Source organism: Colius striatus, chromosome 8 (assembly GCF_028858725.1).
Source record: "Colius striatus isolate bColStr4 chromosome 8, bColStr4.1.hap1, whole genome shotgun sequence".
Lineage (NCBI taxonomy): Eukaryota > Metazoa > Chordata > Aves > Coliiformes > Coliidae > Colius > Colius striatus.
In genome coordinates this window covers 18,284,565-18,310,829 of record NC_084766.1, presented here as the reverse complement: position 1 = coordinate 18,310,829, position 26,265 = coordinate 18,284,565, and the positions used below count along the sequence as shown (strand labels likewise).

At 41.2% G+C, this 26,265-nt stretch overlaps 1 protein-coding gene across 1 annotated transcript in view; it reads right to left on the bottom strand.

Annotated features, from left to right (window-relative positions):
- Positions 1-11,586: 11,586 nt before the first annotated feature.
- The window catches only part of PTEN (phosphatase and tensin homolog), a gene marked incomplete at its 5' end in the record, with an annotated part of 48,984 nt that continues 34,305 nt past the window's right edge, over positions 11,587-26,265 (bottom strand). Inside the window, 4 exons of the mRNA XM_062001694.1 lie at positions 11,587-15,175; positions 16,152-16,376; positions 23,765-23,931; positions 25,914-26,055. Coding sequence (XP_061857678.1) covers positions 14,990-15,175; positions 16,152-16,376; positions 23,765-23,931; positions 25,914-26,055 — 720 coding nt within the window. The remainder of the gene's footprint in view (positions 15,176-16,151; positions 16,377-23,764; positions 23,932-25,913; positions 26,056-26,265) is intronic.

The following is a 26,265-nucleotide window of genomic DNA, read 5'->3' as shown; positions in this document are numbered from 1 at the left end:
TCAGATCCCTTGTCACAGCATCATGAACATGAACAAACAGTGCAAATAACATCTCTGAGAAAGCAAAAGCCATCTTGACAGCTGGGTGGGTAAATGAACACAACCGCCTAACTCAAGCCAGGCAGGGTGTATCTAAGAGGTCCCTGATGCCCAGTTTTGATCACTGTCACATCTCCAGAGAGCAAGCTGGTATGTTGCAAAGCCAGTACCCTTTAACGTGAGACCTCAATTTTGGTCAAGCAGACACACGTGGATAAGCGCCTGTGATTTCAAGCATCAGCTCCCTTCTGGTTGCTGCTCTATTCAATGTAATTGCTGGATAATCTCCTACTGCCTCAGCTTCCAGCTCTTTGGCCATGGAGATACTGCTCTACCAGCCTGCACATCCTAGGCTCTTCTCATGTGAGCAGAATTTGGAATAAAACCAAACCAGTATTTGTAGTCCTCTGCCCATGGTCTTTTGGAGGTGAAAATACCCTCTTGATCCACTTACAGAGGCAGAGGTGAATTTTCTGTTCTGTTAAACAGACTTGTGGGCAGATTTTACAGCACAACCTGGAAGATCATTGCTATTAAACAGGTAAGAAATCTTTCCAGCTTGAGTTGTTAAAAGAAAAAAAAAATCACCAATTTAGCAGCACTTTATCTCAGGAAAACACCTCTTAAAATGGGTAGCTTGCTGTGCATGACAGCGTGTTGTGAGGATCAGAGGGTAGGGCAGGAGCAGAGGAAGAGCTCTGCAGCAGTCAGCGCTACATGTATGCACAGGTATTTCCATCTGTGGGGCATACAAGGCTAAACTATTTCACATTTAATTCACAGAGCCAAAAGATCCCTACACAATAGCAAGTAAAGCCCAAACACGCAGAGGTCCAGTGCAAAGCTGATGAGTTTTCGACTTTGCCTTCCCAGCACCTCTGGTGTGTGTTGTGGATGCTCTAGCAAAGACACCTGCCTGTCAGGTGAAAAATAAAGTCATATCAGGCCCCTTACTTAGGCTCTACCACGATGAAATAATAATAGCTATGCATTACCAAGAATCCAGCAAGATCAGAAAAGGAAAAGCTGCAAGGAGGAAGACAGAAATTCAAGAGGAAACCATGCCTTAGGAGCAGGCACCCTGTGACAGGACACTGGCACCTTGCAGCAGCAGGAGGTGGAAGTGATTCTTTTATTTGGCCTCTGCTGCTGCACCAAAGACCAGCCCTATGCAGAACAGCTGTATCCACAGAGGAGAGAGCCTGGCTGTTGGCACTTACTATGGATTCATGATTTGCTATGGACTGGCACGTGATGTACTCTGGTTGAGGTCCACAGGTGCTGGATATTGCCTCAAGCTTTGGTAGAGAATTCCACAATAAGAGCCTTTAAATGAAAACTGGATGTCTGCTGTATCCAGGCTGAAATGGTTCAATATGAGGCATATTTTGTATTGAGGGACAAAAAAAGGTCTTTAAAAAGATTCTATAGCTCAACCTGAGGATATGGCTCCAACTAAGGAGCTCATCAGGTCAGAGGATTAGGGTAGTTTTCTCCAACCCTGAAGAGATAAGCATAAGGAAAGCAAGAGCAGCAGCTAGTGCGTACATTGCACAAAGGGGCTCTACTTATTAAAAAAATCAGCAGTGAAGGAAGAAAGACCAAAGGAAAACCAGCTTTGAGATGGCAACTGCTCTGCAGAAGCCCTGCAGCCCACACTGAGCACGGTGGGTCCAATACACCGCACAGCACAGCAGAAATCAGAGCAGGGACCACATCAGCTTGCAGTGAAAGACCACAGATAAGATAAAGAGGCAACTTTCAGCAGCAAATAGAACAAAAAAGCCAAGCTGCAGCCATGGCCAGACCAAAGCACCATGTCATTTCTGCAAGAGCACCTGGTACCCATACAGATGCAGGGCAGCCAAGAGGCTGTAAGATACCCACTGGGGGCTTCAATTGAGGCCCGACAGCTGAGAGTGGAGCACAATCACTATCCTTATTTAAATGTGCACTGCAGAAACTCCCTTGCAAGGGGGATTAACCTGCACAGTGCCAGAGCAGCACACTGGTAGGATGACAGCAGTGCCACGAACATACAATTCTAATTGGGAATAAAGGCCTGGGTCATCTCACAAATACAACAAAGAGGTAGAACACAGGTGAGGACAGACTCTCACATGAGATAAAAAAAGCATTATTTGGCATAAGCACTGCTAAACCAGGTCATTAATTTAAAATGTTCATTCAAGAGTTACTGTCTCCCAATTAAACTACTTAATGGACTTCAGCTAAAGAAAAAAAAGGGAACTAATGCTTAAGTAAGAAACTGCTGACTTTGATCTTACAATTTTAAATTCAACTCAGAGCCCAGAGATGAAAAGTATTTAAACAATAACACTGCATTTGATTGGCAGCTGAAGGCACATGCAACAGCCCATGGACCTATGGCAACTAGACACACAAGGCTTCTACCCTGTAAACCCCCAGGGAAAGCATCCGCACCGATCTCCCTATCGAACTGCCATTACTCAGACGCTAACTACTTCCTCCCCAAGTCTCAAAGAGGATAATGCAAAACTGCACAATCTCTTGGGAAATGCAAACTCTGCACAGGTCCAGTAGTCACAGCTGCACATTAAGTAACAAGTAGTATAGTCACTATGCAAACCACTCCTAAAAGGATGCTTTTGCCATGGCATAAAACTTTGGAGATGTTTTTCTTCTGGAAGTATTGTATGAAATTTGGACTTGAAGTCTTCAGCTTGGAGAAGAAAAGTCTTTGCCAGAGATCTACAAAATGGCAAGTGACACAGAAAGGAGGAGGAAGAGACCTTTCACCATCTCTTCAAACACAAGACCTAGGAGTGATCAACTGAAGTTGTTTCCTCACTTCACTCAAAAAGACATAGGAGCCCTGGTGTGAACATGCAGTTGATGCAAAGGGTTCATACGTGAGTTTGAGGTGACATTAGATCCAGGCCCTAAAGATGAATGTATTGAAGCTTACTAAACAGACAAATGACTTCAGGCTCAGGAAGTCCCTGGCCACCAATTGGTTTTGGTTACAGGCCAGTCCCATATGAACGTACCCTGTTCTTACTCATCCTTGAACAGTCACCTCCTGTCAGAGAGGCAGGACACCCATTTCAGTGAGCCAGAAACCCTAACAGTTGTATGCTTACACGTATGTACCTTCAAAACTGTGGGTTTTTTTTCTTTTAAGGCTTTACAGCAAGATGCTGAGCTAAATAAAATCCAAAACCAGGCATCCAAAGCAAGTAGACAACAATAGGCTATTCAACTCATATATTTCAGGTTTTCCTTCAGATATTTGGTGGACATTGAACATCCTTCATCTCTCTTCTACCACCTTGTCCAGACATCTCACCTTGCCTCTCCCTCTCCTCTTGCCTTCCCATTCTCCCTGCCATTAGGTTGAGCTTGCTTTTTCTGAAGGACTTCAACTTTTTGGAAAAGCCAGAAGGCGTTAATCAAACTTGCTATTGTGCAACTACTACCATCATCAAGTTGCATCTCGTCCCTAAGGTCTCTTAATTCTTCATTAGTGTTCCACGCAGAAAGAGGGGAGAGAGGAATTGGACAGCATTTCACAAGCTCTGCTGTACATGAATATGTAAATCATGCCATCTCCACAAACAGATGTGCAAACCAGCCAAATACCAATGGTTTTGTCAAAATGAAGCAGTAAGAAGCAGTGGGCCCACTTCTGTCATGAGTCATCTTACTAGCAGCGTTATGGGGAAAAATCACCCAGAGCTACAGGTATCAAGTGAGAACAGAGTATCAAACCGAAAGCACCAGAGAAATAGCTGACCTGTTCTGGGTCTGAAACCATGCAAGAACAAACCAGCTCCTACACATCTGCTGCAGGAAGCTTGCAGACTTGTAAAAAGTTCAGCTATTGACATGCACCAGATGAACTGGGCACACTGTTGCATCCAAAATAAATGGTCCCAAACCTCATTACAAAAAACGCACTCTCCAAAAGGTACCGAAGTGAGAACACTGGCATGCAGACATTAATAGGTCAAAACCACACCTTGAACATCTTAACATCAACGGGAAATTTGATTTTTGGAAAACACTTCTTGTCCAGCTCGTGCCACAGCATCCAGATGAAGGTGTAGTTACTAGTACAGGGTCCCAAACTGCTCCCAGAAGACAAATTTTCCTTTCCCAGCCATTTTGCTTTACACAAACCCTCTTTAGCCAACAAAAGGTTCCCCATGGCACATCCACCTCTTTGTGCTACATCTTCCCACCTCTCTGTCAAGACCCAGCTGCGAGCACCAAATGAATTAACCACCACACAGAGTGCGTATGCACAAGAATACATCCACTCACCCATCTCCTGGTGTTGCAAAACACGTCAAATCCATAACAAATGAGTCCTACATCCCCAGAGGAGCCTGAAGCTATGCTCTTGCAACTGCTCTGAACCAAAGTAATAAAAATTTCCTACTCTAAAGGTTTTTTTGCTACAGGACAGGGAAGAGAAGAAATAAGGGTGAACAAGGAGGGAAAATTTCTGCCAAGTAGAAAACCTAAGTAAGCAACTTCAGCTAAAGTCATCATCACAGATTGGGACCTTCACCAAAGACACAAATGCACAGGTCCTGAAATCTCGCTAATGCTGCAATTTCACCATCATCCACAGGCACAGAAGAGGCTGGCTTCTTGGGAAGAGTATAGGAACATTGCCAGAGCATGCAGGGGTGCAACTAGGAAGGCTAAAGCCCTTCTAGAATTAAATTTAGCCAGGGATGTTAAGGACAGTAATAAGGCATTTTTCAAGTACATCAGCAGCAGAAGGATGGTGAGGGGGAATGTGGGCCCGCTGCTAAATGCTGAGGGTGCACTGGTGTCTGAGGATGCAGAGAAGGCTGAAGAACTGAATGCCGCCTTTGCTTCAGTCTTTATGGCCAAGGCCCATGCTCGGGAAGCCCAGTCCAGCAAGGATAACAGGATGGCCAGGACAGCAGAGGACTTGCCCTGGGAGGAAGAGAAAGAGGTTAAAGACTCGTTGGCCAAGCTTAAGGCTCGTAAGTCAGTGGGTCCTGATGGAATGCATCCTAGAATGCTGAGGGAGCTGGCTGATGTGATTGCTAAGCCTCTCTCCATCATTTTTGAACAATCATGGAGGACAGGTGAGGTGCCTGAGGACTGGAGAAAGGCCAATGTCACGCCAGTCTTCAAGAAGGGCAAGAAGAATGACCCAGGAAACGACAGGCTGGTCAGCCTCACCTCCATCCCTGGAAAGGTGACAGAACAACTCATCCTGGATGTCATCACTGAACATATGAGGGAAAAAGATGGTTATCAGGGGGAGTCAACATGGCTTCACCAAGGGGAAATCCTGTTTGACCAACCATACAGCCTTCTATGAGTGCAAAATTGGCTGGCTAGATGAGGGGAGAGCAGCAGATGTCATTTACCTTGACCTCAGCAAGGCTTTTGACACTGTCTCCCATGACATCCTCATCAGAAAGCTCAGGCAGTGTGGCTTGGATGAGTGGACAGTGAGGTGGATCGAGAACTGGCTGAATGACAGAGCCCAGAGGGTGGTGATCAGTGACACAGAATTGAGTTGGAGGCCTGTGGCCAGTGGAGTTCCACAGGGGTTGGTTCTGGGGCCAGTCTTGTTCAACATCTTCATCAACGACCTGGATGAGGGGACAGAGTGTACCCTCAGCAATTTGGCTGATGACACCAAACTGGGAGGACTGGCTGATTCCCCAGAGGCTGTGCTGCCGTTCAGCGGGATCTCGACTGGCTTGAGAGTTGGGCAGAGAGGAATCTCATGAGGTTCAACAAGGACAAGTGCAGAGTCCTGCATCTGGGAAGGAACAACCTCATGCACCAGGACAGGCTGGGGGTCGAACTGCTGAAGAGCAGCTTTGCAGAGAGAGACCTGGGAGTGCTGGTTGATAATAAACTAACCATGAGCCAGCAATGTGCCCTCGTGGCCAAGAAGGCCAATGGCATCCTGGGATGCATCAAGAAGAGTGTGGCCAGCAGGTCAAGGGAGGTTCTTCTCCCCCTCTACTCTGCCCTGGTGAGGTTTCATCTGGAGTCCTGTGTCCAGTTCTGGGCTCCTCAGCTCAAGAGGGACAGGGAAATGCTGGAGAGAGTACAGCACAGGGCCACCAAGATGATCAGGGGACTGGAGCATCTTTCATATGTGGAAAGGCTGCGGGAACTGGGGCTGTTTAGTCTGGAGGAGACTGAGGGGTGATCTTATTTACAAATATCTAAAGGGTGAGTGTCAGGAGGTTGGGACATCCTTAAACATAAGAAAAAACTATTTCACTGTGAGGGTGAGGGAGCCCTGGCACAGGCTGCCCAGGGAGGGTGTGGAGTCTCCTTCCTTGGAGGTCTTCAAGACCCGCCTGGACATGTTCCTATGTGATCTGATCTAGGTGAACCTGCTTCTGCAGGGGGCTTGGACTAGATGATCTCTAAAAGTCCCTTCCAACCCCTACCATTCTAAGATTCTATGATTATAAGAGCTGGGCAAATTGACTGTGGTAAAATTGATCTTGTTGACAGTGGCTGGCACCCCCAGTTTCAGTCCTTCACAGTGAAATAACAAGGATCTCCTTCTCCTTGTTTGCTCAATGTAGCAACTGGGCACCATGGGGCAACATTAACATGAGGTCAGCATAAAGTAATTTTACTTCCACCACCAGCATTAAATTGCCTTCCAGACATTGGTTAAGAGATGCTTTGCCATAGCAAGATTTTTATCAAACAGGTAGGGGTTTTATCCTATGTAAGTATTGAAGTTTGGCAGACCTTATCCTATTTCCCTACAACAGGATCTCCAGATTTTACTCTTCTGGAATTTAAGTTTGCCAAATGGAGCTGTAGAGATGAAGGCAGAAAAGCTTGTTCCTTGCAGCATCTTCTTTGTTTCAGCCTTCAGGGGAAGCAAGGGCACTCCCCAGAGTGCTGCAGCACAGACACAACCAGAAAAGGACACAAATGAGACTTCACCCTGGGGTGCTACCTGCCTCAAGGGAAGATGAGTCAAGAAGCTAAGAACCAGCAAACAGCCTCTGATGGGCAGAGGCCTCAGATGGACTCACTCAGTGAGAGACTTCACAGAACTCAGGAAAATAATAAAAAAAAGTTGTCAGAGGAATGGTTCAAAGCAACTTATCTCCCAGTCACAAAGCTTGGTGCCTCCAGCACAAAGAGCAGCAGTAATGCTAGAAGGAAAATCCTCATGACAAAACCAGTACAGGGTGTGCCATGTCCAGGAGCAAACCTTCAGAGGACTACAGAGCCACCTGTAGGATGGCAGAGTGCCAATGGCAAGTGGATGAAACTCTCCCAAGAGGCACATGGTTCATAAGGAGGCCAATGAAGAAAACATCAGAAAACAAATGATGAGACAAAGCTAGCAGCAACATAAAGATAAACAGCAAAATACCTTCCACTCAAGGAAAGCAAAGTGCGTGGCACCAGGTATTGTCACCCTGTGCTAAATTCAAAGGAGTGAGGACATCCTGTAGATGTCAAGAAGCAGCTTTTCAGATTCACAAAGCAGGGCACAAATGCACAAGCTGTAAGCTTAGGTTCTTGTACAAAGCTTTTTCTTCCTTTCCACACAGATGAGCTAAGTTGACAGCCAACAGCCAACCCTTTGGGGTTAAAATAATCCCAACCTTGCAGATGCACCTCTTTCCTCTTCTGCCTTTTATTACTACTCTCTATTTCTCAGTTCAGTGATTCTCATCTGCTTCCAGTCCTTTCCTCTTCCAATGGGGCTGCAGTTTTTCCAGAGTCTCAGCTCTCTCCAAAACATTTCAGCTGCAAATTGGCTTGCCCCAGTAGCCCATCTCCAAGTTAGATCTGAGCAATACTGAGCCTTCAGATAGTCAAAAACCACAGACTGGAAGTACTTCACTGTGAATCTGGATTTTGAGAAGCCTTGTGAAAAAGCCATATCCTTCCCAAGTGCTAATATTCAGAGAAGAGAAATAACTCTCCTTGCTTCTAAGTGGATGTTATCTGTGTGATCTTGACACAAGCTCTTTACCATCCTCCCACGCAAATGCAAACATTTTCCTAAGTAGGCTGCTTAGGAAGCTACTAGATAGCTTACAGACGAGCTATCTTGTCTAAAGCTGTCAGCCACCCTGTTTCAAACACCTTTAAAACAAATGGTCCCCAAGCTGATCTCCCAAATTTAAGTCCTGCCTAAACTCAGCCCTCCAGATGCCTCTCAGACACCTCTTATCAGCTGTTTTACACTATCTTTGCAAAACCTCACCAAATCTGTCTAAACGTGCATCATCGCTCTTTTACTCACAAGCTGCATGCCTCCACCCACATGGCTTCTATTACCAATTCCTGCTTTACATAAAAGACTTCGCCTTCTTATCCATAAAACTCATTGATTTCCAGTTAAAATGTTCATTCATATATGTTTCAATTACAGAATCTTTCCCATTTTCTTCTGACATTTTCCTTCTACCGCAAAAACATTATGGAGGATGGGGCATCCCTGATATCTGTCTAGCCCACTCAAATTTCTTAATCATTTTCCACCTTTCAGCCCCTTCCTCTTCCAAACCCCTCATAAACCCAATTCTATTGCTAGTTTGTCAAGGGCCAAAAAAGTAGAGCCTTAAGCAGTCTGATTTCTACAAAGGGTATTTTAAAGTACAAACTTCAGCCTCCAAAATACAGCAGAATCACAGAATGTGTGTTATTCAGTGACATGTTAGAGGCTGAAATTTGTACTTTAAAATATCCTTTGTAGAATTCTGACTGCTTAAGACTCTTACCTTTTTTTTTTTTTCCATATTTTATCAGCTTAAAAATCTTCCATGAAAAGGCTCTGAAGCACAAAAAGAATGCCTCATGAAGGTAAAGTGCCACCTGTTTTCACCATCTGGAGTTAGCTATGGGACAACAAGGTAAGCTATCAAGCACAAGTGTCCTCAAAATAGAAAACTAAAACCCACTAGAGCCCTTTTCTACTTTGCCATAGTCAGTACAACTCATACAGAAACACTTGCAGCTGGAAAACATAACCAAGCAGTTAACTAACAAGGGTTTTTGTACAGGTTGCTTGTCACAAGTCAAGTACATGTGCTCATCATCCACATTAGGCTGAGAAAATGCATGTAGGTTTATGCAGTCCATCAGCAGCCCACTGAGGAAACCTGTTTGCTGAACTTGCACTACCCTGCCATTTTTCAGAGCTATTCTTTTAAGGAAAACAATCTAAAGTGTTGCTCCTTGCTATACCTTCTGACTACAGCTTTGTACATACAAAATAAAAATGAGATAAGAAACAAGCAGAAAACAATTACCTGCAGTGGCTAAAAAAGTTTGAAGGCACAGAAGAAAGCCAGAAACTTAGAAGAAACACAGAAAAAAAAAATGAAACGCCATAAAGAAGCCCAACTGGAAAATATCTCAAAGCACATGGGGCAAGAGATACCAAAAAGGCAAAACACACACGCACGTGGATTTTTATTCTAGTGGACACATCAAATACATTTTCTTGTCCACCTAGCACAAGAAGCTTTCAATTCTATGAACAAAGAACCAGAACTACCATATAGAATAGATGTAGAAGGAAAGTGGTTTGAGAAGATACCAAAGAATAAGTTTGAGAAGGAATCAACGAAGCAGAAAGCAATTAATATGATGTTTTTGACAGGACCATCTTCGAAAGTATGAGCCAGATCATGATGTGAACAACTCTCCCTTTGTATCAACAGTCCCAGCCTTTAGGGCTGCTTTATCAGGCTTTTTTTTCTGTTCATCTGTCACAGGGGATCTGAATGCACCTGGCTGTGCTCCCCAGCTCCCGCTGCACCCAGACCATGAGCACCATTACCTCCCCATATGAAGGGGCCAGAGATCACACCACCACATCACCTTAGGGCATCTGGTCAGACTAATACGGAAACATCATCACTAGTGGATGCCATCACTCATTTAAAAACCAAAATGTTGAACAACTGAAAAGAGTCTGCTACTAACTTAATTCCTTCTTAAAAGACTGTAATTTATAACTCTGACTGCAGTTTTTAAAAAAGATGTAATTAATTATTAACAATGTCTTCACAGCTGTCTAACAAGACACCTGCATGAACAGAGCTGTCATTTGCTGCCAATGCCGGAGGCAGCAAAAGCTCACAAGGGCACCTGCAGAGAAGCTTTTAGTCATAGACAGGGCTTAGAGGACACAGAAGCTGCTGGTGCAGGGATGGAGCAGAGGGAGTGTCCTCCGTACTGGCACCCAGCGTCATCTCGGGAAATGCCCAGGACTCATCATGTTAGTAACCAGAGTGCCCACATGGCACAGCTGTAATGGAAAAACACACAGTTTTAGCTGCTAAGGACTGGAGCATGGGTCTTAGTCAACAGGACAAGAGTGTTAAATGCAATACTGCATCCACATTGCAACAGCACTTTTCACCTGTCTTCAGCCTAGAACCCCTTCTTAGATCTATATATTTATAGAAGCAACTCAACATATTGAACACTATCCAGACTACTTTCTGTAGAGCTTCTTATCCTCCCTTTCCATACCTTCCCACTCTGTTTTAATTTTCTGGGTGCAAACAAGCTTACCCCAAAAAAGAAACACATATTAACACACTGTATAGTACCGCCTGCTGTTTTATTAAAACAATGTAAAGCCCATAACTGTGTCATTCACTTGGAAGGGCCAGACACAGCTGACAAACACTTCACCCCATAAAGCACCAAAACACTTGCCACTTATCTTACCAACAAAGAGCAGAACAGGCCACAGCACCAAACATCTACTGGATATACATATTCTTCAGAGATGGTCAGCCAGATGTGAATTGGTGTTGATGTTAACACCAGCAGGAAGAAAGGAGGAATAACAGGAGTTACCCAAGGTAACCAGATTCAGCATCCCCAGGACTCATGGGGGACAGAGCAGCACCCCAGTTCCTTGCCATCACCAAGAAACCCAGAGGCTACAAGCTGAGCTATCTTTTCCTAAGCTGATCCTCTCTTTCCTAGAGGATCAATACCCCAACACAGGAGAACACCACAGATGTTTCAAGTAAAGTGCCAGTCTAAAGTCTAGTTTGAAAGTAGATGAGCAATAAGAACAGAAGAAACTTCAAACTATGCACTCAATATACATGTTGAACATGCTGCTTCTACCAATGGAAAATGCATCTCATTTGCCAATTTAAAGCTACTTTAGGAAAAGACTTCTCAGGTTTGACTCCCATCCCATTTTTCTGTAGATGCACTGGTTGACATTAAAAACAATGTGCACTTCATTCTTGGAGACTGAACAAAAGGTTTAGTTCCCCAGGAACACAGTTTTGCATATCATCATGACAGTATCATGGAAAATGGTCTAATCTCCCTGCCCACAATTTGTGCTTCCGATGCCTACACTTGTTTAAAGCTTCTGAACATAAATGGGTTTAAGCTGCAGTTCCCTTACAATCCTTTGACATACTAGGAGCATCCCTTGCTCTAATGATCATGCTCAAAGTTTCATGGCTTACAAGCAAAATATTTCAGCTGTTTCCATACTCAAAATATTTCAATAAAACACCCACACAGTGACAAGAATGAGACTTTAATCAGTTTTAAGTGGAGTTTTAACACTAAGAGATAAAGGGTTGTTAAACACAATAACAAATGGACATCTGATTTGTATGAGGCATTATCCTGTACATGTCATACTTTGTTTTTGTGTATTCTCAGTGCATAGCATTACACACAGAGCCACTGTTGCACAGCACAATAGTATTTGAAGAGGCTGAATCAGAGTAAGGCTGCTTAACAGACTGATTTTTTTTTTCTTTTAGTATCTATATATATATGCTATATGAAAACAGACTGAAAATTTAAACTGGCAGAGAAAGGCAGCTCTGCCAAACACTGCAGTTGGAGCCCCTTTTAGTGCACAGTTCCACCCCATCCATCTGCATGCATGACACTTTCTAACAGTATTTAAAAGGTAAACGAGGCACTTTGTGGCAACCACAGGCATTGTTAACATATTGCACACATTTGCTATGACTAAACATGGAACTTGCACACTAGCATCTACTTTTATAAAGGGTTTTTTTTCAGGGTTTTGTGTTGGTTTTTTTTTTTTTGAAAGCTGAAAAATTTGATGCTGCATGTAAACTCCAGTTTACCATGTGTGCCACAGGAATGAATCCAGATGCTATTTATACAACTGCCCTTTAGCAGCTGTGGCAAATATTTTGAGCGGGGCTACCAATGACTATGAGATGCTTCAGGCCTAACAGTAAGCTCTTACCAAAGTGACGCCTTCAGGTAGTTTCAGACATGTAAGCTGTTGCACAGGTTTAAGCATACAGTCCAGAAACTCAAGGAAAGATTACCTACAGAATGCAGTTCAAGCTAATTATGAATACTGTCATAAATAAAGTTTTAATAAGGACTCAAAAACCTTTCAGTCATAGTAATTCTTGTCAACTTCTATGGGGGTGGTAACTGAAATAAAGTATAGAAGAGTATGTATAATATATATTCATATATATAATATATATAATGCCATTTTTCCATTTCCAATGACTACACCATAAAATGTAAGCAAGGCTTCTCAAAGACATTGAAACATTCCAAAAAAAAAAAAACAAACAAAAAACCAAAACCCTCATTCCAACCTTCACATTCCAAAGGAAAAATAACAGTGCAAAAGCCCATTTAATCATGACTTCCAATCTGGCCCTCAGCGTTACATACCAGAACCGCATCAATCCAATTTTTATTATCCAAAGTGGGACATGCAGCAGTGTCAATATCCAAATACTTTTAAAGCATAAACATTTTTGTTTATTAGCCAACACAACTTTCAACTGTTAAAAAACAGACAAGGTGAAACATGATTTAAAGGGTAAGAGTTAAACATTATGTCCCAAGGTAAACACCTCCCGCTCATCCATAATAGTGGGAATAATGAGCACTGGAACCAGTAATCTTGATCCATTAAGCTATTAAAGTCTAATTAAACACAGAAGTCAGAAAACATTTATCAGCTTTGTTAGAAGTTAGAATCATCAATCTGATGAGCAAAATTGACCAAGAGATACCAAAAAAAAAAAGCGCTTTATACCTTGGTTTACCAATAGTAATTACTAGAAGTCCTGCCTTGTCTAATTCAAATTCTTACCATTAATGCTGTTGTACAGGGCCCTCACAGATTCCATACACAGTTGTTATCTCGGCGAAAACATAGCTAACAAACTTCAGTGTCAGCATCAATAAGTTACTTAAAGGGGAGGTGGTGTATTACGTCCTAAAAAAAGTGTCAATCTGGGGACAGCTACTCATGGCATGCTTTAGAGAGAACAATATTGTCAACTACTTCACATTTGTATGCAACAATAGCTGTATCTTAAGTCATCTGCAGTCTGGGTGTGACAATTATACACCAAAAGTGAATCTCGAGTCCTACTCCTGGATATCCCTACAAACAAATACTACAACACTGCTGGATTAGAAATCTAATTTGTTTGGTGGCTTGTTGTGGGGTGGTGGTGTTTTGGTTTTTTTTTTAATAGCAAACTGTATTTGGGACATGTTCTGCTTCTTAAAAAAAGTACACATCTTCATTTATACACAGTGCTGAGAATTTACTGCAACACTGGTTTCCTTTATATCATGTGTAATGTCTGTTTTTAAAACATTGTAGGTACTGAGTATTCAAGTAAAATTCCCTAACAGTTAATGACTTTTTTTTTTTAAAGTGTGCAAAACTGCAAAACTCATTGTAATAGAATGTGTAAGGTCAAAGGGGTGGAACAGCTGACAGATGTTTGAGAAAATGCATCATAGATCTTCAAAACAAACACTAACCTGAAGAATCTCCAATTGAAATTTCCTGTGCACCATTACAAAATATTTTTACATTAATGACAAAAAAGCTTGCAAGGCAGCACATGAAGTATTCACAGCAGGAATATGATTGAAAAACTAATAATATAAATGTAAGATGTTGACTGATGTATGCACTAATAGCATCTGACTTTTAGCACTGGCCTTGATTACACAGGCGATGGAGCAGCCATTACAATTCAGAAAAAAAACCCAATTAGTAAGTCATTGTCAAATTTTGTAACAATTGTTTTAAGCTCATATTTTAGTTGATAGCCTCCACATTTGTATGGTAAAGTCATTGTTGCTGTGTTTCCTTTTTGTGACCCCAATAATTTTTCTCCCTTCATTTGTGGGTCTTTAAGATGTCATGAAGGTTCACTCCTGTACCCCTATACAGAATCACTCCCTCTAGCTGCCTTTTCTAGCACCATTACACTTAAAAAAATAAAATGCACAAACAACAAGCAGTGACAGCGGCGACTCTTCAATTGTCCAGGATGAATTACAGTAACATGCTAAAGAAAGGTGCATGTAAATAGCCGGATATGGTACATGGGCCAAGCTCCAGCAGACTATATTCCTTTCTGAGCATTACTTTCCATCCCCCATCCAAAATACATGCATTAGAATGTAGTAAAACGTTCTAGAAACGTCTCTTAGCCAACTGCGGACTTTTCTGTTGCCACACAAGTGCAAAAAAAGGGGCAGGATGTGAACCTGTATATTTTCAAAACTTCTTTTGGTGACAGAACACAAAAGGAAAAATTCCTACTTGCACACATTAGGTCTGTCTCCACTTTTATAAAACTGGAATAAAATGGGAAAGTGCCATGTTTACAGTTCCTAATTGAAGTTTTAATGTCCTTTTGACACAAAAAGGTATATACATCAGACCTCCGTAACCCTTTTTTTCCCAACTGGACAAGTGTCAAACCCTGTAGATTTATAGGGCAAAACAAGATTGGTCAGGAAAGAATTGTTCCTATATCTGGTAATCTGACACTATGTCCTTTTGCCATTTAAAAAGGTCCTTTTTTTCAGTTTATTCAAGTTTGTCACTCTTCACGGTTGGGGTTTTTTTGTGTGGTTTTATCTCTGATAAAAAAAATATTTAGACTTTTGTAATCTGCGTATGCTGATCTTCATCAAAAGGTTCATTCTCTGGATCAGAGTCAGTGGTGTCAGAGTATCTATAATGATCAGGTTCATTGTCACTAACATCTGGTGTTACAGAAGTTGAACTGCTAGCCTCTGGATTTGATGGCTCTTCTACTGTTTTTGTGAAAAATAGCTTCACCTGGGAAAGGAAAAAACAGCATTTAAAAAAGGAACCTGGACTTTAACTGAGCACAGGTAACAATGCAATTGTTAATAGCATGGCTCCTTTTGCCATACTGAATCACAAAAGCGCTCTTTGGGAAAGAAGGAAATAAAAAGCAAACTCTCGAGGTGAACTAGCCTCTCACTGCCACCCCTGACAAATCAAAGAACCAGCAAAGAGTAGGCTTTTCAAGCCCAGCTGAAGGAGCTCTGTGCATCTGCACCAGCCACTGGTACTCTTGAATTAGAGCAGCGGGACATACCACTGCAGCAAGCCATGCCACACTGAGCTTCCTGACTGTGCTACCTTCTAGACCTCTCTGAGCATGAAGAGACTGTAATGAGAGTGCACGAGTGAACAAAACATTCCATAACCAGTGACATGTGTGTGCACATTCAAAGTCTGATCTAAGCAACATTTCAACAAGTAACTATGGTCACTACCTTCAGTGAGCACTGTGGGGGCCTAATTAATATTTTATGAGCAAGTTAGAAAAAGCTAAGTTTCTTCAAAAAGGCCTTTTTCATTTTTGAAAACGGTGCTGGCAATGACTCATACTCTTCCAAGCTAAACTCACAGGTTAAGGTATTCCCGTGAAGCACACACCTCTGCAAATCAACTCAAGCATTACAGTGTAAAGATAGAGCTCATGGTAATGCAGCTGGTACAGAAACAATGCTACACAGGTATTCTACAACCCATCCCTAATGGCTCTGATAAATATCCAAAACAATGCAAAGCCTTTACTCTCAGCCTCTCACCATCTATCAGCTTCCTTAAAAGCAGATAAACTTCAAATGCTAGAAGCTTTGCTAAGTGGTGGCAATATTAAGACATTAATTCAATTTCTACATTGACAGCAGTTTCAGATGGTTCCTCCATAAGGCAGGGCAGACAAACCAGAAAACATCATGCAGCTTTTCAGCTTTGTTTACATATAACATATACTGACCTTGAAGTTTGGAGAGAAATATCTGTTGGCTTTGTCTTTATTTGCTTTGTCTAGATCATTTTTTGTTAATGTAAGGATTAAATATTCCTTATCATTATCTGAGCGCTCTGTACTGAAAATACCATCAAGTTCCTGATCTGCAACTAGACTTCCATTTTCTACTTTGTCTGAATTTTCATCCAGTCCTATGAAGAATGTATTTACCCAAAAGTGAAACATTTTGTCCTGGAGGAGGAAGAACACAAAGAATAAGCATGCTTTAGTATTCACTAGTGGCAAATCAAACTAATAGCATTGTCTGGTCAAAAACACATTGGTAACGTTAGACAAGACTCATTTGGACAACAGTACAGCATTGGTTACACATTGCATACAATGACATTTTCACCAACTCCCCCAGAATATATGCAGAACTCTACATTAATAAAACTCAATTTTAACCAATTAAGCTTTCAGAAGTCTCTCCTTATCAAAAGTTGTTTTTTAAAACAATCATGCCTATTAAAAAAGCAGATGACAACAAATTAATGTTAAACTTGTAATCACAAGACACAAAGTATTTTAGGCTCATACCTTGCCAAGCATTAGACAAACCCAACAGACAACCTGTGCAAACCAGCTTAGGGAGCAATATTTATCAATAGAGAACATCTTCTCCCGTAACTTCCCACGTAAGAGACTGCCTTTATTTTTATATAGAAATAGTTGCAATTGAACAAAGACACCCCACAAACACAAGATCATTGTAGTAGATCCACGACTGCTTTACGGAGATGGTTTGTATCAGTCAAATATTTACTGACCAGTACTAAGAAAAAGTCATGCTGCCTGTCGTCCTCCTACTCAACAGGAAGTTTTTAATGAGAAGATGAGGCACTGACAGTTTAAATATGTTCAACTTAATCAGAACTTGACAGATTACCATCAACAGCTGGAAAGGTACAAGTTAGATTAGCACTGCAACAGGTACACCTGTACAAAGAGGCAAAATACAAATGTATCTGTGATTTTTAAAAAGTCACTGGAGAACTTGCTGCTAGTAGCCAGTACGTTACACGCCTACGATTATGACCAGCAGGCACGTTCTAAGTGTCCGTCTCCATATGTGCTACTGAACAAACAGCGATTTGCCTTTGACTAGACAATCTCTGAAGATGACAGGACCAGGAACTTCACCGTTAAGCTCTCGGTTGAGTAGCTCTGTGGGATGTACTGAATGCCCTTGTTTTAGTTCTCCGTCACTTGTCATACCTTTGTCAATCTGAGATGATGTTTCCAATATCAACTACCCTTAGGAGGTTGGTCCTGATACAGAATTTCCCCATCTGAAATGGAACATTTACTTTCTCTTCACAAACAAAACCTTTTATCTAACTCTGATTTGAGTCTTCAGGCAATGGACCCAAAACGCAAATGGCCAGTCTTCCCACAAGAAGTCAGTATTTCTGCTTCTTTGTTAAAGCTCCAGGGGTAACAAAGGTAGCATTTACCAGAATCTAACCTTCACTGATATTCTACAGAACCAAACTGACTCCTTCTGAGTTAATTTACATATACTTTCATCTACCAGAGATCTAATTCTAATTTCTTACTGGAAAACTCAGGTCCTGCCCCTTCTTAGCCATTCACCTCTGCTGGTAAACAGCGGGAAGAAGGAAAGTCAAAGGTGGAACAGAAGTGGTGTTAGTATGTATCATATGAGCATGTCCCCCTACTGAAGGCAATTTAGCATCAGCAAAATATCACATTTTCTTGGGCCAATACAAAGGCAGAGAAGAGCTGGTCTACTGCTTAACTTATATACTTCTTCCTCAAATTAATAAAAACATGTAAGTACAGAAATACTGAGAATTGAGAAGCATCTGATGAAACAACTTCTACATGCCTTCTCTACTAAAGGTCACTAGACACATTTTCAGTATTTTAGGTAGAGTATACAATACCACTTCCAGCTTACGTACATTTCTGTAAGTACCTATGAGACCTCCAACCTGCAAGGAAGTGCAACAGCAAAGACAAAAGTTAAATAATTCAGTCAGAAACACTTCTGGTAGAGTTAGATTATCCAGTTCAACACATGCCTCTCTAGTAGCTTTAGGAATCAAGTTTATCTACCAAATTAATATGGTGCAATTACAATTGTCTTGGGAGACTAACAGACGTTTGCCACTGCCACCAAGTCCCTTCAAGTCATTGTGTCTATGAAGAGAGTCCATTGATGCCAGGCAGCAGTAAGTAGCTTTTTGCCAGGCTCAAACTGTTCATACTCTCAGCAACCTCCTCTTTTTCACCAACAGTCACCTCCGAAACCATAAAAAATGCCCACCCTGGGGTCTCCAAGCGGGGGATGAACATTCTGGACAAGAGAGTTTATTCTTCTGTAACGCTCCAATGAGTCACCAGCCTGCCTGCTGATGATTTGTGAAAAGAAGTGGCAGGAGGGAAAAACCCTATGAAGATGTCTTCAGGTAACCTGGTACGGCCTCATCCTCTGCCCATACGATGAGCTCCTTAAAAGATACATAGTCCTCCAAGGAAAAGAGATGGCAACTCCTACCCAAACCAAAAAACCAGTTCAGATCAAAACAGAAATAACCAGTGGCATCAGCTCTTCAGCTACCGAACAGGAGGATTTGAAGTCCAGGTATCATCTGCAATAAACAGCCAGAAAAGGCAAGTCTGAGCTGATGTTTCTGGCACTAAAGAGTTCTGCAAGCAGGTGGATATATACCTTCACCATTGGTGAAGAGGCCATCCTTCCAGTGAGGTTTTAGAGAAGAAAGTCTGTTTCCTCACAATGAGCAGAGTTAAGGAAGATCTTGTAGCTGGGGTGATGGTACTACTATGTTTCATCCTTATCACAACCACAGCGTAGAAGCACCAATGCACTTTGGTGCTAGTACTTTGTGCCTCCTGTGACACCCCCAGTGAGGTCAGCAGAGGAGAGGACAAAGCCAATGACAACACTGCAGCAGATGGATGGAAAATTACTTATACTAATAGCGCTGCAGCAACTCTGAAGGAAAGCAGCGCCAAAACAAACAGGGCCACTGGATGTAAACTCATGTTGGCAGAAGGAGAAGGCATGATCTGGTCATGCCTCATCTTAAACTTCATCAGCTGGAGCAGAATCAGGAAGGATTTACTTGGCATTTAAAGGCCTGCCTAAACAAGCAATTGTAGCTACTCAGCTTTACTAAGTCTGGAGAAGACATGACAGATAAGCTTCTCGCTAGACATCTTTTAAACTGTTGGAATAAATTTGCAGAGGTCTTCAGGGACACAAACTAAACAATAACTTGGCTGAGCTCATAATTTATCCTTTTATCTCCCCCCTGCTTTAAGCACCAAGTTATTTTCCTTCCTTTCTCACTATACTAACTTAATTAGCTTAATAAACTAAATTCATGGGTACTGGAACATGGCATGACCACTCAAATTGAGGGAAGAATTGGTCATGCTTTTTTGGAATTAGCTCTTAAGGCTAGTAACTGTCACTGCTTTCACTGAAAACAAAACTCATTACTCAAAGTGAGGATTCACACACCTTCAGCTAAAGCATCAGGATCCAAGATATTTCACGGGAGCAACAAAACAAACTAACAAACAAAACAAATCAATGTTATATGGGTCAAAGACAGAAACTTTAAAAATCAAGGCTGATCTCTAAAGGTCACTTCCAATCCCTACCATTCTATGATTAACAGAACTGGGGCTTTATATAACAAACCAGAATACCAGATCAAGTCTTCAAAGAAACCCAGTTTAATGAACAGGCTTCCAAAAATGAGTATTAGCTAAAGGGTTTTTTTAGATGTGTTTTGCTTCACTTCCAGTTACATCACAGACATTTGCCTTAAAAAAAAAAACTAAAAAAATTTCCACAAATACATTTCTTCCCATAACCAAATCTGTATCCCAACATCTACAATTCAGCACCAGACACTTGAGACAGAAACTGATTTAATTATGCTATTGTTACATATAATATTTATCCCTACTTTGTGCAGTTTTTCCATTCCCAGACTGACAGAACAATACACCTCACCCTAGAGTGATATCTGCCTCTAACTGCAGACTTAGATGCAAATCCAAGATCATTTATGCCATCTGCTAGGAGGTCCTGTATCTTCCTGAGAGTTTAATTTTGCAGAGAGATCTACAGGCACTTATCACTTGGCAGCACAAGCTATCTGACAGTCAGAAGATAAAAGATCATGTTTCAATCTGTTGCATGCTGGCCTCACAGCCTTCCTGTAGTCTGATGGAACTTCTTACACCATTTTCAGATCAACAGTTAAAGTCTTCTGACATTTCCAGAGTTCATTCTTCAGTGTTCACTAAGCAGGAACCACTCAAAAGTTCTCTTGAACTGTGTATCAGAACTCAGCTAAACAGACTCAAGAAATGGAATGGCATACTCCACAGCCCAATCTATATGGGGAAGACTCCTGAAAAAGGTCTCCTCTACCCCCAGGCTCTGCGGGCACGAAGATTATGAGATCTTCTTTATTATTTTTAAACAGACTCTCATTGAATCAAGTGATATAAGGATACTCTGAAATACTTTTAATGTTATCATGTCAAGATCAATAACTGGAAGAAAAGGACTTCACACAGATACATGGAAGCAAACTTACAGAGACTACAGCAACAGTCTGAGATAGAAGAAAAGCCAGTCTACAAGTCAGAAAAATGGAAAAAACATGCTCAACCTCCTCTTCCCCAAAATTCCTAACTTCTGTCCATTCAAAATTCAAATCTAATAACAGTACTCGAGCCTCGAGCCATTTTGTTCTAAGCATGCATTTCATTCTTGAAATGATATAGTTACAGCATACTGAAGAAATGGCCCAAAGATAAAGTACACAAATTTATTAGGCAAAACCAAAAGCTGTGGACTTGCTAACTGATGTCAGGTAGCACAGATTATGGAAAAGCTGAAAGATGGTAACCATCTTTGTTGCCCATCTGTGGACACACACCAGCACCTCTATGTCCTTCTTGTACCAAATGGCCCAGAACTCGACAGAGTATTTGAGGTGTGGCCTCATCAGTGCTGAGTACAGGGGGACAATCACTTCCCTGGCCCTGCTGGTCACACTGTTTCTGATACAAGCCAGGATACCATGGGCTGCTTTGGCCAGCTGGGCACACTGTTGCCGATTGTTGATCAACACCCTCAGGGTTCTTTTATGCTGGTCAGTTTTCCAGCCACTCTGCCACAAGCCTTGCCTGGGGTTACTGGGGCCTAAGTGCAGGACTTCGCACTTGGACTTGTTGAACCTCATACAATTGGCCTCAGCCCATTGATCCAGTCTGTGTTCAACTTCACGTCGAGATAGGTTTTCTGCCAAAAATATTCACCTTTGCCCTGTTCCCATCTTAGTCAATTTATGTAGCAAGTTGTCAAAAGGACTGTGTGGATGGATTTCCTCTAGCATCAAAGCATAGCCAGTGATGAAATATTTTACAAGTTCTCAACATGAAGACCTCAGCACTGATTTCCTGGAACAGACTAACATGTTTATATCCAAGAGGATCCACTGATCAAGTCCCAGATGTCCTCAATTAGGGTCTGCATTTACTGTAGAGCTAACAGAGGTGGCCTTACCAGAACGTGTCTACTTCTTTTGACCTCCATTCTTACAGAAGACTGACGGTAGTTAAGACACTAGATTCAACAAATCTTCAAGGCAGATTATCAAGGTGGTTTTTTTACAAGAGACTTCTGTTTGTTTCTACCTCTCAGAAAACCTTGCAAATATGGAAAGAACTTTCACCATCTCAGCATTCCTTGGCCCTAGCAGTCCAAACACACTGAGAAGAGGAACACCTCTGCAGTACCTGAATAGTTAGGGTACTTGATAAGAATAGGTAAAAAGAAAAAGAACAAATGAACCAGCTACTTGGAAACTATAGATATTCTTAAGAAATGAAACCATGGCTGATATGACACTGAAATAAAACTGCAGTATAGTAACAGACTTGCTGCATTTCTGGACACAGTTTTATGCACTTCTAAAGATGAAATTTATGCTACAGAAATTGTATGTGCTAATAAGGAGCACTAGTTTGTGCTGTCACTGGATCTCAGTGCTCTCTAAAGAGGTAAAACAAATTACCAGGAATTTGTTCCTGGTGCTACAGAGCCAAGATCCAGCATCTAAGCTGCCACTGATATTTCAGGGACTTACTCAGGGAGCACAATGCCTTCTACTACATGTGTTTGCAATTCATGTTTTACCAAAGATGGTAAAGACAAATCCACAGTTAAGACAGGACAGAGACAGGATACGACAGGACCTTGTCTCAGATGCTTGGGTTTTGCTTCATCTCCTCCCTGCAACCCTCATGTCTAGTCCACAGTACTTATCTGGGTGCTCCTTTAAAAGTCCATTCTCAAAACCGGCTCCTGTGCACTGCAGTTTTAAATGTTAATAATTTTAATGCTGACTTAAAATAGAATTTCAGCTTTAAAATGCCTTGTTTCACCGTTCTCTGTATTGCATATAGCTGCACTGACCAGCTAAAACACCTCACGTAGAACAAGAACATATTCCCATTAAGAAACGGTTTAAAAACTTTTGCAGATGTTACGACATAGCAAACAACAGAACACAATACTCCCAGCTACTGAAATGACACCACTAAACTACTTAATACCTTGTAACTGAACAAGCCCCCAAAATAGTGTGCATGTGCATTTACACACACTAGTAGCTATAACCTGTGTACAGAGTTATAACAGACTGGCTGTGTTATCTTATCACTTATGTTTTACTCCCAATTCACTGCAGCATTTTCTTATTTCTATGCTTTGCACATAAACAAGGTTTAGCCAATGAATGTTTTAAAGTTTTATAACATATTTCAAGTAGTAAATACAAAGGTAGTCTTGAATAAACATGGTCTCATCCTCACCTTTCACTTCAGTAGACACGAACTAGATCCACAAGCACCAGAACTGATGAAACCCAGAGATGAGGCATTCATCTTTAAGAACTCACATTCATCTTTAAGAACAAATAAAGTTCTAGATTGTTTCCTTCCACAATTGAGCCACACATAAAATTTTCAGTTCTGTGTTCTCGGAACAACTGAATTCAAGGCATTGTAGCTGGGAACTGAGAGGTGGTTGAATAGATTGCAGAGATACTTTTGCTAAGTGTGAATGAATTCAATTTATCTCTGAAACTCAACTAAATCTGACAGGTGGACAGAAATCAGCCAATAGCACACAGACAGGATCTTCTGTGCTTGCTCAAACCTTAGGAAAATTTAGTGAAGAGAAAAGCCAGAATTAACTTGCTCAGTATGCAAGTCTTTTTTTAGAATGTGAATGTTTCTTCCTTAATTTGATTACTCAATATTACCCAAACAACTGCAATACATATCCAGTATCATTTTTATCCAACCTTTGTACCTAATATACATAATCTCACCAACTCTCAAACTATCCAGCTTTCATTTTCCAGTAGATTCTCTCCTTGGGAAAAATGGACATTAAAGAATTAAATACCGTGATTACACATCACTGAAGAATAACCAACATCCCAGCCCTGCATCAGGATTGGCTTGATATCATTTTCCAGAAAAGTGAGAAAACCAACCTTTTTCAACATCTTGTTCTGTTTATGGAAAAACTCCACTTTGATATCACCACATACTGGCAAAGGCTGAGGAAATTCAAAGTACATATACTTGTCTTCACGTCTTGAGGGTCCTGAAGGGGAGGTGAATATCTTTACCTTTAGCTGGTACACCACAAACTGAGGATCTGCATGGCAAAACAGAGTGTCACTTTGTAACAAATGTCTTAAGATGTCAAAAAGCATAATATTACTAACAGAATCACAATCATAAGCCACTATACTTTGGAAGTTAAGCACCACAGGGCATCAAACTAGGCCAGTTGTTACTGGAAACAACCTGAACACATTTCTGGCCTTTGTAGCAATACTCTCAGGCAACCATAGGGTTTCTAGAAAGTTGCTGTTAATATAACAAGAAAGTATTATATTAAGTAACAACTTCTTGACATTTCCTTGGATATTGCCTCTCATCTGTGGATTGTATGGACCTAACTGAGGGGTTTTATTTTCTCTTATCTTGACTTTGAATTGCAGAGTGGGCAGTCCCATCAGTACAAAATGATTTCTACTCTCACACACAGCTGTTATACACACAAAAACAAGGGCAAAATGTAACATTAATACACAAACCAAGCAGCATCAACAGACACAGACCATAAGTTTATCCTGGAAATAAGAAATCAACAAAAAAGTGTTGGCTGGGGCATAACTTTCCAAATTAAATCTGCAGGGTAACAGCCAAAATTACAAGAGGTTTTTTTGGTGCTGCCTAAGCAAATTTTCTTTGGAAATTGCCAGACAACAGTGTAAAAGCCAGAAATATTAAATTAAACTTATTTGGAGAAATCTGACTTCTCTGTTTTTATCAGATGTGACTCTAGACAATAGACACTGAACTGCCAGAGTGCATAGCCATCCTGAAACCACTCCTGCAGAGCTGTGGAAGTCCCTACTGAGCATATCCACACTCTCTTGCTGAATGGCTTGGCTATAAAACAGCTACTTATTTCCCTCAAATCCTCAGAGCCATGAAACTGTAATCTATTTTATAATCTGTTACTCTATCTTCTCGGGTGCTTAGCAAATCTTTTGTTTATCCCAATGTCCTAGACTGAAAATAGCATGCTAGCAGTCTAGTACAGACCAAAAAGTTAATGCTCACATGAGCAATTCAAACTTGTAGCTTGTTTTCACAAGTATAGCACAGTTTATCCAAAAGACTCAGTAAGTAGTAATTGCAGAAATCTATAACTTCCACACCTCTACCCTAGAGGCAGAGCTTTCTGGCAGAGGCTCCTCCTCTCCTTCTCTCCCTGGTAAATACAGATAGCCTGAAAAGTTGCTTGACTGTTTATGAGTGCTCCATGTTCAGGTATTGTCCTACAACGATATTAATAGCGTAACTTCAATCAAAACCACAGAAGGCACTGAAATTAAGTACACATTGCAGTAATTCCCATAGCAAAACCATTAGAAAAACTTTGTCCATGAACAAGAAATGAACACGCACACTGGGCAGCTGCTGCCCTGTAACACAGCCTACAGAAGGACAGAAGTAAATTAGTATTTATACTTCAAAGTTTCAAGGAATCTGCTGTTCCTTACTAACATAGTATGCAGCAGCAAACCAAATTAATTGTTTACAGATGTTTTAACACTTTGTAAGGTTCCAAACAAACAAAGGTCTGTGCCAGAACTAATTAGATAGTTACCCAGTTGAACTGATTTTTTAAAATGTCATGAGAAGAATGATGTTGCAGCGTTTGAAGACAACATACCATTGAGCAAATGTTTTTCAGCAATACATGTTTCCCAAAATTTGCTAGGCTAAAAAAAAGGCTTTTTATAAAAGTAAGAAGCAAATATCCAAAGAAGTATATATGGCATCACTTTGCTAAATATTTCCCAATTAAATGGCTGTTTCACTACAGTTTTAGACTTCTTCACAGACATTGATTTACTACACCCGAGAGGATGGCAGCAGATAGACTACACTAACCCAGTGGATTTTGCATTGTAAAGTGTTTAAGTATGATCTTCTCCATCAAGTTGTGCAGCTCTGTGTCTCCTAACACAATGATAACTGTCGCATAATCAAACCAAGTTCAAAGGCCAACGTGTTTCTTTGTGAGAGCTAATGCAAGTTAATGGAGCACTGGATACTTACTGCAAGTTCCGCTGCTGAACATGGGAATTGTTTCAAACATCATCTTGTGAAACAACAGTGCCACTGGTCTGTAATCCAAGTGATTCTTTAACAGGTAGCTATAGTAGTACACATAGCGTCTCTGACTGGGAATTGTCACTCCCTAAACAGAGAGAAAACAAATGTCAAAAACCATCAAGATCATTTATGAGCATCACTAACAGCTCCTGCCCATTACCTCAAAATATAATGAATGGCAAAGAAACCAGAATTTAAAAAGTAGCTAAAGCACCTGGAATAATGAGTATGCCTCTGAAGCAACTGCACTGGAGACTTGCACACAGAGCAGAGTCTCTAAGCTGGCTGTCCCTAG